Source organism: Leptonychotes weddellii, chromosome 4 (assembly GCF_054177405.1).
Source record: "Leptonychotes weddellii isolate Sample4059 chromosome 4, ASM5417740v2, whole genome shotgun sequence".
In the NCBI taxonomy this organism is placed as follows: Eukaryota; Metazoa; Chordata; class Mammalia; order Carnivora; family Phocidae; genus Leptonychotes; species Leptonychotes weddellii.
In genome coordinates this window covers 137,682,806-137,696,244 of record NC_138372.1, presented here as the reverse complement: position 1 = coordinate 137,696,244, position 13,439 = coordinate 137,682,806, and the positions used below count along the sequence as shown (strand labels likewise).

The following is a 13,439-nucleotide window of genomic DNA, read 5'->3' as shown; positions in this document are numbered from 1 at the left end:
AACTACCAAAAATACCCTTCTTATTCCCATAATTGTAAAAAATATTTTTATCTCCACATTGGTACTCCTGTAACTCAGTGTTGGTTTTGAGATAGTTCATTGCTTGTCTGAAACATCTTAGAAGTGAAAACATTTGGTTTGTTGAATGTCATAGCAATGTGCGTGGATTTGTTTTGTTTTAGACATCTTGAGAAGATGAAAAAATGCTATCTAGTAAGCAATGGAGATTGCTACCTTTCTGCAGAAATATTATCAAAACTTAAACTGCTAGACGCATCTCAGTGGAATGAAGAACACTTAAGAAATATTCAGGCTGAGGTTGTAAAACCCTTACTTCTATATTGGTGAGAAAAATAATGTGAATCAAACTTATTTGCTTTTACTTTTCCTAGGCAGGTTATGAGTTATACTTTTTTGTCTTACCGATTTATAATTTACTGAGATTTAAAATGACAAGATTATTAAATCTTTTGCCTTCCTTAAAGTCAGTTAGAGAAAGACAAATACCATATATTTCATTCATATGTGGAATTTAAGAAACAAAACAAACAACGATTTAATGAATATCATGAAGCAAATACTTATGTAACCACTACGTGGGCTGGGAAATAAAACATTGCCAAGACCCCTGAAGGTCCCTTATCGATCACAACACCCTCACTCCCCCTTGGAGGTAACCACTATCCTGACTTTTGTGATTATCATCCTCTTACTTCTCTTTATAGTTTTACCAACCGTGTATGCAAATAAATCCTTAAGCATATACTTTTCTCTGTTCTACAACTTTATATAAATGGAATCATGTTGTATGCATTCTTTTGTGTCTTCTATCAACATTACATGAGAGAATTGTCTGTAATTGTGTTTAAGAGTTTTATTGATTTTCATTGTTGTTTATTGGTATTCTGCATGAATATACCATAATTGCTATTTTTTTTTAAACATTTGGGTTGTTCCCTACTTTTCACAATTAAAAGCAGTGCTGTAATGTATATTCTTATACACATATCCATTTTTCTACAGCAGTTGTATCCATTTATGCTCTCATCAACAGAATAAGAGAGTGCCCATTGTTGTAAATCCATGGTGGCATTTAATATTGTCAAACTTTTAAATTTTTGCATATGTGTTTAGTGTGTTATTGGTGTCATGTGGTTGTAACTGGCATTTCCCTGAGTACTAGTGAGGCTGATAATCTTCTCCATGATCAGTCATTTGGTCATTTGGATTTCAATTTTCATTAATTGCTTGTTTATCTCATTTGCGCATTTTTCTATTGGGATATATATGCACACACATATGTACATACTCACACACATACACACATCATATTGAATACAGTTTCTTTGATCGTATTATGTGACATACCTTCTCCCACCCTCTAGAGCTTGAGAATTAAGTTGTGTGCAGTGTACATGAGAACTCATATGATGGAAGCATGAAAAATAATACAACACCAGTTTGATTGATTGTGAAACTTATTCCACAATATTTGATGAAGTTACATAGTGGCTAATAAAAAATTAATGCTATGAGTGAAATAATAATGCAAGATTAAATTGATAGGGGCATTTTAGATAAGCAGAGACTTTTAGATAAGCAGAGACTTATGGGGGTCCATATGAGTATAGTATAATGATGGAAATCAGAAAATTGAGACACTTAGATTTTCTGGCCAGCACATGTATGCTTTATTGGATAAGGATCTTGTAGATATTCCCACTTACTGGTTGACATGAGAATAAGAGGTCATTTTGGATATTTCCAAGTATGCAAGTAAAGGTTCTGAAATATAGTTAGGATGACCACCTAGATCTATACAGTGTTCTCTCTGAATCTAAACTAATTATGAACTTTGGATTTTCTCCCACTCCCAACCTGTGTTCACATCAGGGGAATATCTGCTTTCTTCCTGTTTTAAAGGGAGGCAGTTTTGTTGTTGTTGTTGTTTTTGTTGTTGTTGTTGTTGTTTCTACCAGGACCTGAAATATGGAGTGAGAATTTGTCTTTGGGCTGTGGCATCAGGGAGGAAACCTGGTCCGAGCTGCAAATAGCATCAGGCCTGACAGCTGGGGTTAGCCCTGTAGCCAATAAAGAGCCCATAGACTAAATACCAGGATAGCCATCCAATTAAGCACGGCCTTGACATTGTGCCAAACATTCTTTTTCCTGGGTTTCTGGAAGTAGTGTTGGTCTGTCATTTATATAAATTGTTGTAAAACTAATTCTTATCTTTAAATTTAAGGCTTGAAAATAGAGCATATGAATCAAAATCCACTTTAGTAGTATAGTTAAACATTATAAAAATGTCTTTATATTTTAAAATGTGAATTTCATCTACCAGTTTTTTTTATTATGTTCAGTTAGCCAGCATATAGTACATTGTAAGTTTTTGTTGTAGTGTTCAACGATTCATTAGTCGCGTATAACACCCAGTGCTCATCCCAACACATGCCCTCCTTAATGCCCATCACGCACTTACCCCATCCCCCACCCCCCTCCCTTCTGTAACCCTCAGTTTGTTTCCCGGAGTCCAGAGACTCTCATGGTTTTTCTCCCTCTCTGATTTCTTCCCACTCAGTTTTCCCTCCCTTCCCCGTGGTCCTCCGCTCTATTCCTTATGTTCCACATATGAGTGAAACCATATGATAATTGTCTTTCTCTGCTTGACTTATTTCACTTAGCATAATCCCCTCCAGTTCCATCCATGTCAATGCAAATGGTGGGTATTTATCCTTTCTGATGGCTGAATAATATTCCATTGTGTATATACATATATATATACGTATATACACACACACTACATCTTCTTTATCCATTCGTCCATTGAAGGGCATCTCGGTTCCTTCCACAGTTTGGCTATTGTGGACATTGCTGCTATGAACATTGGGGTGCATATGCCCCCTCTCTTTACTGCTTTAAAATGACCACATATGCATTTTATGTTTATTTTACTAGAAACTGTAAGTTATTTTTAAAAATTCCTTCAATACAATAGATATATAGATTTCTTTTTCTTATCAAACAGATAGTAATTTGAATGTAATTTTATTGTTTTTTTCCTAGTGTATATTGCCTCTTTATATGAGTGAGTGTGATTTCAGGCAGTTGATATATCGTAGACAAACATTTTTTTTAAGGCGAGGCAGCAGAAAAAAAGTGGGAATTTTTAGAAAAAGGATTTGGTAAGACTGATCATTGTGAGCATTGGCATTCTAGATTTTGTAGGCTTTCGATTTTTGAGGCTTATTGTCTAGCTTAATCTTAAATTTGTTTTTCCTTTGATTAGGGCACCAAGATTCTGTGTTACTCATTCATCCTCAGCAAAACATGCTAGTGCTGAACTGAAATTCTGGCACCTCCGTCAAGAGAAACCAAGGAAGGATGTTGACCCATTTCCACAAATGGCAACCCTCTTGCCATTAAGACCTAAATCTTGCATTCCACAGATACCTGTTATGCAGGTTGGGTAGACATTGATACTTTGATTTCTTTATTAAGTTTATGATAAAATATCTATGCTTGGGTTTTGTGCACTAATACTTAAGTTTTATAATAAGCTTTTTTTAAAAGATTTTATTTATTTACTTGACAGAGAGAGACACAGCAAGAGAGGGAACACAAGCAGGGGAAGTGGGAGAGGGAGAAGCAGGCTTCTCGCTGAGCAGGGAGCCCGATGCGGGACTCGATCCCAGGACCTGGGACCATGACCTGAGCCGAAGGCAGACGCTTAACGACTGAGCCACCCAGGCGCCCTATAATAAGCTTTTTTGGGGGGGTTGTTGTTAATGTGCATCCTGCAACAGTTATGAGTTAAGAAAACCCATGGTCTGTTCTCCACCAAGCAACCAGAGTGAGCCTTTAAAAATATATGATCAGGTCACTCACTGGCTCAGGATTCCCTAGGGGCCTCCTCTCTCACTCAGAATAAAGTCCCAGGTCTTTACACAGCTATACACACCCCTGCTGACCTCCTGACCTCATTTCCTACCATTCTTCTTGAACCTGGTCTACTGCAACCACACTGGCCTCTCTGCTGTTCTTGGAACACACCACGCAAAAATTGGGAAGTGGTGCATTTGTTGTCCCCTTCACGTGGAGCACTGTTCTTCCAGCTATCTATGTGGCTTGTTCCCTCACTCACTTTAGGTGTGTGTTCGAGCATCGTGTATTCAGAGAGGCTGTCCTTGACATTTCCATATGAGCACACTTGCATAGGATGGCACAGATGCCCTCCATCACTGTGCAAGCCCTCTGCTGTGCTTGATTTTGCTTGATAGTACTCATGACCACGTGATTAATGTTTATTGTCTTATAGTCTCCTACTGGAATATCAGCACTTACCCAAAGTGCCCGGCACATGATAGTTGCTTAATAAATATGAATGAATGAGAAGTAGCAACAGCAGAATTAAAAGTAGTGAGTACTTTTTATAATGGGGGAGAATAAAATAGTACAAAAAGATAAGGACAAAGTCAAAAAAGAAAAGGGAAGTTCAACTTTATACAGAAGAAGTAAATAACCCTACATACTTTGTAGCCAAAACGTGCATTTCAGGAGTAAAGAGTCTTCTTAATCTTAATAGCCTTTATTTATTTATTTTTTATTATTTTATTATTTTTTTAAAGATTTTATTTATTTATTTGACACAGAGAGAGACAGTGAGAGAGGGAACACAAGCAGGGGGAGTGGGAGAGGGAGAAGCAGGCTTCCCGCGGAGCAGAGAGCCTGATGCGGGGCTCGATCCCAGGACCCTGGGATCATGACCTGAGCCGAAGGCAGACGCTTAACGACTGAGCCACCCAGGTGCCCCTTATTTTTTATTTTTTAAAAGATTTTTATTTATTTATTTGACAGAGAGAAAGAGCACAAGCAGGGGGAACAGCAGGCAAAGGGAGAGGGAGAAACAGGCTCTCTCCTGAGCAGGAAGCCTGACATAGGGCTGGATCCCAGGACCCCGGGATCATGACCCGAGCCGAAGGCAGATGATTAACTGACTGAGCCACCCAGGCGCCCCTCTTAATAGCCTTTAAATGTGTCACAGAATGTTAAGTGTTACCAGCCATAGTCACACACAACCCCTTCTAAAGAGATTATTTTATGTTCAGGGTATCTTATTTTAAAAGGTAGAGAGATATAGAACAGTTCTTAAAGTTTGACTTCAACAAGTCGTGTTTGAGAGCTGAAGAGACTTTTCATGTTTTCTGTCAGTGGTTTCTTAGCCCTAGGTGCACATTAGAATCACATAGAGAGCTTTTCATTAAGACCTACTGATGGCTGGGTTCCACCTTCAGAGATTCTGATTTAATTGCTCTGGAATGGGTCAGAATCATTCTGTAAAATCAGGAGGTTGGCTTAGAACTGAGGCTTTCAACCTGCCTGAACACAATTGTCACATTTTGGAACCCACGTTTTGATAGGATTGCTAGAGGATTGGTATTCAAAGCACTGAGGTAACCTGGTGGTTCTGAAGCTTCAGCGTATATGCATAAGAGTCATCCAAAGAGCTTGTTAAAATAGATCCCTGGGCAGGCGCCTGGGTGGCTCAGTCGGTTAAGTGTCTACCTTCAGCTCTTCTTCTCCCTCTCCCTCTGCTTCTGCTCTCTCTTTCTGTCAAATAAATAAATAATATCTTAAAAAAAATAGATTCCTGGGCTTCACCTGAATACCTAAAGTCAGGAGATCTGGTGTGGGGCCTACGGATTTGCCATTTTCAACAAGCTTCCTCCCAGGTGATGCTCTTGCTGCGGGTTTGAGGACCACACTCTGAATTAGTGTCACTTTAGCGCACTAATGATTTCCTATCTGTTTTGATATTTTCCTGACCTCCTTTGCACCGTGTGGCTTTTTTCTCTGCCACTTCACTATAAATCTAATCTTCCCCCATTCGCCCCTGTGACCAGTTAATATATGTCTTAGAGGTGTCGTGTTGGGAGCATGTATTCTGATAACATAGAAATGTTTGTACAAATAACATTTGTACGACATTTGGGAGGTAAGTGGCAAGATAGAGTAAGTGGTGTGGTTAGGGAAAGGAACTTGAAGGACAGCAATGCCAGAGGAGTGGGGAGAGATTGATCTCAGCCCAGGTCTTGATCTCAGGGTCCTGAGTCCAAGCCCCACTTTGGGCTCCACAAGCGGTGTTAAGGTGTAATTTATAGACAGTAAAGTTTACCCTTCTTAGTGTACAGTTTTGTGAATTTTGACAGACATATCCATCGTGTAACTGCCATCATAATCAAGATATAGAACAGTGCTTTTACCTACCCCACCCCACCCCCAATTCCACAGGGTCCTTTTAGTTTCTTCTCCATCAGGGATTTTCTGGGTACCCTTCTAGTTTTCACCCAAGCCAGAAAGGCCTAAAATTCTAACTTAGGCTTTTCTCTGTATAAGACATTTAATTTTTTTATTTTATTTTAAGAAAACTTGTTTCAGTGTGGTAAAAAAACATGTAAAATTTACCACCTTAAGCATTTTCAAGTGTACACTTCAGTAGTAAGTATATTTGCATTGTTGTGAAACAGATCTCCAGAACTTTTTTATCTTGTGGATTTGAAACCACATACCCATTAAACCACTCCCCTTCTCCTCCTGCAGCCCCTGGTAACCACTATTCAACGTTCTGTTTTTATGAATTTGACCACTTTGTATGATACTTTTAATAAGCTCAGCCCCCTGTGGTACCACTCATTTATTGAGTGTTGCTTAATGTCACGCTGTGTTCTGAATGACTAAAACAGATGTAAGCCTGATACCTAGGAAGTTATGTGTAAACCATACTTAAGTAATTAATTTTGTTTATGGAATTCTTAAAAAAATATTAGTAGTTGTTAGGCACCTAGAGTGTATATAAGATTTTATTGTTTGTTCTGGATAATAAAACATCACAAATATATTCCTTGCTCTCCAGCAACATATATTAAATTCCAATAGAAGTTGACATATTTGACTTTTTTTTTCCAAATTATAAAATAACAAAACTACTGTAAATTTGGAAACTGAAGACAAATCACTTTTTTTTTAAAGGCTTTTATTCATTTATTTGAGAGAGAGCATGAGTGGGGGAAGGGGCTGAGCAGGGAGTCCAATTTGGGGCTCGATCCCAGGATCGATCCCAGGACCCTGAGATTATGACCTGAGCCGAAGTCAGACGCTTAACCGACTGAGCCACCCAGGGACTCCCTAAACAAATCACCTCTGATCTCACCTACTTGTAGACAACTATTACTTATTTTCTCTTGGTCTTGTTGTGAATTTTTAATTTCAATGTACTTACACTTTTGTATTCTGATTATTTCTTTTAACATCTTCATCACATTTTTCCATATATCATAATTTCATAATCCTTACTTTTTTTTTTTAAAGATTTTATTTATTTATTTGACAGAGAGAGACACAGTGAGAGCAGGAACACAAGCAGGGGGAGTGGGAGAGGGAGAGGCAGGCTTCCCGCTGAGCAGGGAGCCCGATGCGGGGCTCGATCCCAGGACCCTGGGATCATGACCTGAGCCGAAGGCAGACGCTTAACGACTGAGCCACCCAGGCGCCCCCATAATCCTTACTTTCAAGTGTTATGTAATGTTACATTTATGTATATCCCATACTCAGATCATTGTTTCTTTTTCCTACATTTGGACCTTTAAGCGTTTATACTTTTTTTGATTTGTGCATGTGGCTTTTACCAAATAGTTAACTCTATCATAAATAACATTTAAGGATGGGAATAATAACCACAAAAATAAAATGTCCAAAATGGAAGGAGATAGTTTTGTTAAGGTATAGGTCTTTATTATGGACCGGTTGTATCCTTGCTTCCTTTCCCTGCCCTGCCACCCCCCTTCCCCAGCCCCCCTACTCCACCCCTCAGATGTACTAAAACCTATGCAGTTAGAGAATAAAGAAGTTTTTGTGAAGTTCTCCCTCTAGGAAAGAGTCTTCTTTCACAGTGCTATGAATAAGGATATATAAACCTTTGGCCTTTCTCTTCTTATATTCTAAAGAGTTGTAGGGGGTTCAGCCTGCTGGTTGTATAAAAGCAGGAGTTTAGGAAGCAGTACATTTGTATTCTAATGGGAAGCATGGTAGGCAGTAGACTGAGAGAAGAAATCCTCTAGTGATGGGCAGAGCTATGCTTTATTCTCTGGCCCTTTTTTTTCCCCTTTGTATTGCTCATTTTTCACTTTGTGTATTTTTTTTACCATTTTTTAGAAAGAAGAATCCAGTTTATTACAAAGTCCTAAATCTCCCAAGAAACCACCTCGAGTGAAAACAGCAGTTCAAAAACCTTGGAGGAGCAAGTCTTTGTATCTAATTTCTTCGAAGGATGATGTGATTGAGAAAGGGTAGGTACTGCTTTTTATGTGCCAAGTGTTATTCTGCAATGGTAAGATTTTTGAGGAATTGAAAAATTAAATAGAAATTGAAAACTGAATACATTGATTTTTTTTTTTAATAGGAGTTCCTTACATATTTCATTGATAGGTGTTAGAGTCATGCATACTCTGAATTAGGAACAGAACTCCTGAGATTAGTCATTTGAAATAGATGGTGCCTCTGATCTCCACCCTTTTATGAGCTGTACGGTCAAAAGACTTCTGAGAAGATTTCCCTCCAGTTCTTACTTGGCCCTGTTCGGTATTTCTCAAACTTGCGAACTCATAAGACTGTCAAGAATTTTGTCATTATTTAACACAGCATATTACCTTATTCATTTAGATTTGCCCACATATGTACTCTTTTTACTGTTCTTTATTTCAAATGGGATTATTTTCCGTCAACCTAAAAAAATACCCTTTGGTGTTACCTTTGGTGTGGGATCTGCTGGTCCCACTAATTTATTACTTCATTTTTATTCTTTTGTTTTCCTTCGGGATAAAATTCACTAACACAAAGTTCACCATTTTTAACTTATCTTTAATGTTTTTTGTTTTTTATTTTTTTTTACTTGTAGACTGTGCCAAGATCAGCCTGAGGTAAAACTTAGGGCCTTCTTAGGTCCTCTCTAGTATGTGCCTTTTCCTGGGCATGTGTGGTCACTTTCTAATTTTTCCCTACAAATGCATTTTGCTTTTGAATGTCCTAATCTTTCATGTCTGCCTTCTAAAAGGAGGAAAAAGAGAAAAATGAAGATTGGGGGTAAAAAGGTCAATGTCTCTTTAAGTTCCTGGAAGTCCCTTCAGCCTGAAGGGGACTGGGCTTGCAACCACGTGGAGCAACCACAGTGGCCACCTGCCTTGTCTGCACCTCTGTGATCTGCAGCAGCAATCAGAGATCAGAGCTCAGATCCCTGAGATTTGGTAGACAGGGTCTTTTCTGCTCGCCCTGGCTTTTGCAGCTGTATGCAGAATGCTCCAGAACACATGCACAGCTGTCTGCCACAGGGCTGGGGGTAGGGAAGGTTAGCTGCTGCTATTGTGTTAGCAACTCTAATTGACCAAAATGAACCCAATTTATTCTGCAAGCCTTCCCCTGGAAGGTGAAAGCCTTAAGGCTCCAGGGTTCCAAAAGAGTTACATTAGATTCTGCCAGTGCAATTGTTGTTTAGGGGGGGAGGCAGGTTCCTGGTGCTTCCTACTCTGACATCTTCCCAGAATCCTCACCTCTGGGAATTTTGTTTTCCTCAATGAGTTTTGGCCCCAGAATTCCTTTTAAAAAATTTATTATTATTATTATTGTTATTGTTATTATTATTATTAATTTTAACTCCAGTGTAGTTAACTTACAGTACTATATTAGTTTCAGTTTATATTAGTTTATAGTGCTTGAATAGTTCCATGTATTACTCACTGTTCATCAAGAGAAGTGTACTCTTCATCCTCTTCACCTATTTCACCCATCCCCCCACCCACCTCTGTAATCCTCAGTTTATTCTCTAAAGTTAAGGGTCTGTTTCTTTAGTTTGTCTCTCTCTTTTTTTTCCTTGTTTGTTTTGTTTCTTAACTTCCACATATGAGTGAAATTGTGGTATTCGTCTTTCTCTGACTGACTTATTTCCCTTAGCATTACACTCTCTAGATCTATCTGTGTTGTTGCAGATGGCAAGATTTCATTCTTTTCTATGGCTGAGTAATATTCCATTGTAAATATAAACCGCTTCTTTTTTTTATATTGTCAGTTATATTACCTTTTTAAAAGTTTTTTATTGTAATTCCAGTGTAGTTAACGTACAGTGTTATATTAGTTTCAGGTATACAATATAGTGATTCAATAATTCTATAGATTACTCAGTGCTTATCGTCGTAAGTGTACTTTTTAATCCCCAACACTTATTTCACCCATTCCCCCCCCACCTCCCCTTGGTAACCATCAGTTTGTTCTCTATAGTTAAGAGTGTGTTTCTTGGTTTGTCTCTCTCTTTTTTCCTTTGCATTTTTGTACTGTTTCTTAACTTCCACATATGAGTGAAATCTTGGTATTCGTCTTTCTCTGACTGACTTATTTTGCTTAACATTATATTCTCTAGCTCCTTCCATGACGTTGCAAATGGTAAGATTTCATTTTTTATGGCTGAGTAATATTCCATTGTGTATGTATACCACATCTTCTTTATCCATTCATCTATTGCTGGACATTTGGGCTGTTTCCATAATTTGGCTATTGTGTACAATATACATACATGAATTAGTGTTTTTGTATTTTTGGGGTAAATATCTAGTGGTGCAATTGCTGGATCGTAGAGTAGTTCTATTTTTAACTTTTTTTTTTTTTAAAGATTTTATTTATTTATTTGACAAAGAGGGACACAGCGAGAGAGGGAACACAAGCAGGGGGAGTGGGAGAGGGAGAAGCAGGCTTCCCGCTGAGCAGGGAGCCTGATGCGGGGCTTGATCCCAGGACCCTGGGATCATGACCTGAGCCGAAGGCAGATGCTTAACGACTGAGCCACCCAGGTGGCCTATTTTTAACTTTTTTAGGAAACTCCATACTGTTTTCTAGAGTGGCTGCACAGTTTGCATTCCCACCAACAGTGCACGGGGATTCCTTTTTCTCCATATCCTCGCCAACACTTGTTTCTTGTGGTTTTGATTTTAGTCATTCTGACAGGTGTGAGGTGATATCTCATTGTAGTTTTGATTTGCATTTCCCTGATGATGAGTGATGTTGAGCATTTTTTCATGTGTCTGTTAACCATCTGGATGTCTTCTTTGGAAAAATATCTGTTCATGTCTTCTGCCCATTTTTAAATTGGATTATTTGTTTTTTGGTTTTGAGTTGTATCAGTTCCTTATATATTTTTGATATCAACCCTTTATCAGCTATGTCATTTGCCGATATCTTCTTCATTCAGTAGGTTGTCTTTTAGTTTTGTTGCTTGTTTTTTTGCTGTGCAGAACCTTCTTATTTTGATATAGTCCCAATAGTTTACTTTGGCTTTTGTTTCCCTTGCCTCAGGAGACATATCCAGAAAGATACGATTATGGCCAATGTCTGAGAAATTACTGACTGTGTTGTCTTGTAGGAGTTTTATGGTTTTAGTCTCACATTTAGGTCCTTAATCCATTTCTAGTTTATTTTTGTCTCTGGTGTAAGAAAGTGGTGCAGTTTCATTCTTTTGCATGTAGCTGTCCAATTTTCCCAGCACCACTTGTTGAAGAGAATGTTTTTTTCTATTGCATATTCTTGCCTTTTTTGTCAAAGATTAATTGACCATGTAATTGTGGGTTTATTTCTGTTGGCTCCGAAATTCTTGACTACATTGTTAGCACTCAAATTTCTTTTAGCAGATTAATTTTTGTATTTTTCAGTTTATCTAGTAGGTCTTTAAAGGGAGAGTTGGTCTAAATCACCCTGGACCTGATACTTGTACTTTTTCTTCCCCTGTTCTCTCACAGCATTCAGATGCACTCCTAAGATTTGGTGCCACATATACCAAAGGTGTTCAATATATATTGATCAATGCGTTCTTATCCTTATAATTTAGGTTGAGGCGCAGGTCAGAAAGCAGCAAAATTATTCGCTTAACATCTTTTACTGACATTTCTGAATGTCTGAAACCCCAGCTGGATAGAAGATACACCTACACAGAAGAACCTTTGGTAAGTATTTTGAGAACTGATTTATCTGACTCTTCATTTAACTGACCAATGTCCCCTGATTTTAGAGAATTTTTATTGATTTACCATAGTATTTTTTTCTCTACTAAACAATACACTTTATTTTTTCCTTCCAAAAAGATTTGTATACAAAAATTTTATCTGTGTTTCCTTTTGTAGTTCCATGTTGCTATGTATACTCCATTGATTACTATTTTCAAAAACAACTGTCTTCCAGTTTTGGTGTGAGAATACCTTAGATACAAAATAAGACCATCTATTATTTTTATTAAATTGCTAATATTTGATAAAAAATAATGTTTGATGTTATGTTTTGGAAACAATTTTTATAAAGCAGAGTATTTTCAGTGTGTGGCTACCTTAATAAAGTGGATTTACTACACCAGTTGTGGTTGACAATTTTATATTCCCTAAGGATTATACTTTAGGTAGAAACTTTGGTAGTCCCAATATAGTCTGAACACTTAGCTATAGTTTTGTATAACTTTTTATTTTATTCTAAGCAAACAGTTCTCCTTTTCTTCCAACTAGGGCTTTTTTCCCTACCAAAATAATATATATTTTTTAGTTTTTGGAATGCCAACAGTTAAACATCATAAAAACATTAAATTCTCACTTTAGAATATGTTTGGAAGAGGGATAAAGAGAGAGGCAGAGAGACACTATAACAATGCCTTAAATTGTTCATGCCACAGTTATCTTAAGATTACAAAGAAGTCTGAGTTCCATACAGCAAATGCCAGAGTTCCTGTGAACGGTGGATGCCTTTTCATATTCTAAAGTCACTCTTATGCTTGGGGCAGTAGCCAAATTTCTGTGTTTCAAGAATGGTATTAGGGTTGCCAGCTTTACTGGCAGAGAGGCCCCAAAATAACAGCGTTTTGTGAGAACTTACATTACCATTTACATTCTGAAGGCCATGAGCTGTACAGAGTGAGACTATCCAAGGAGGGGCCCCCTGAGGACATTTAACGAGCAGCACTGAGAGACCTTGAGGATGGTTCTTTTTATAACTCTCTTGTAGCCATTATAGCATTACCTCAAGGCTAAAATAACAGTAAATATGTAGGAACGAGGCCACCAACAGAGATTTGGAAGACTCCTAAAATGGTATCGCTGTGCCTGAAACATGAAAATAATAGAGGTTGAGAAGTTACCCTAACATTAAGTTTGAAATCAGACTGGTTCGTAATAGAATGAAGTCTGCTGCCATAGTTGCCTCCATAAATGACTCTTAAGTGACAGTTATATGCAAACATACTGCATTAATTACTTACATGGTACAAAAATAAAATAAAAAGTCCAGAAGGAAAACGACAGCCTGGCAGAATTTATGAAGCCCTGTTGTACAGAGTCATAAAAAATCACCATGTTCTTGGGTGG

At 37.9% G+C, this 13,439-nt stretch overlaps 1 protein-coding gene across 9 annotated transcripts in view; it reads left to right on the top strand.

Annotated features, from left to right (window-relative positions):
* Nucleotides 1–13,439, top strand: part of RGS22 (regulator of G protein signaling 22) — a 119,978-nt gene that overhangs the window by 46,428 nt on the left and 60,111 nt on the right. For all 9 annotated transcript variants that reach the window (XM_081817070.1, XM_081817066.1, XM_081817068.1 and 6 more), the window contains exons 9-12: nt 183–344; nt 3,290–3,464; nt 8,212–8,345; nt 11,924–12,038. In XM_081817070.1, the coding sequence (XP_081673196.1) occupies nt 183–344; nt 3,290–3,464; nt 8,212–8,345; nt 11,924–12,038 (586 nt within the window). The remainder of the gene's footprint in view (nt 1–182; nt 345–3,289; nt 3,465–8,211; nt 8,346–11,923; nt 12,039–13,439) is intronic.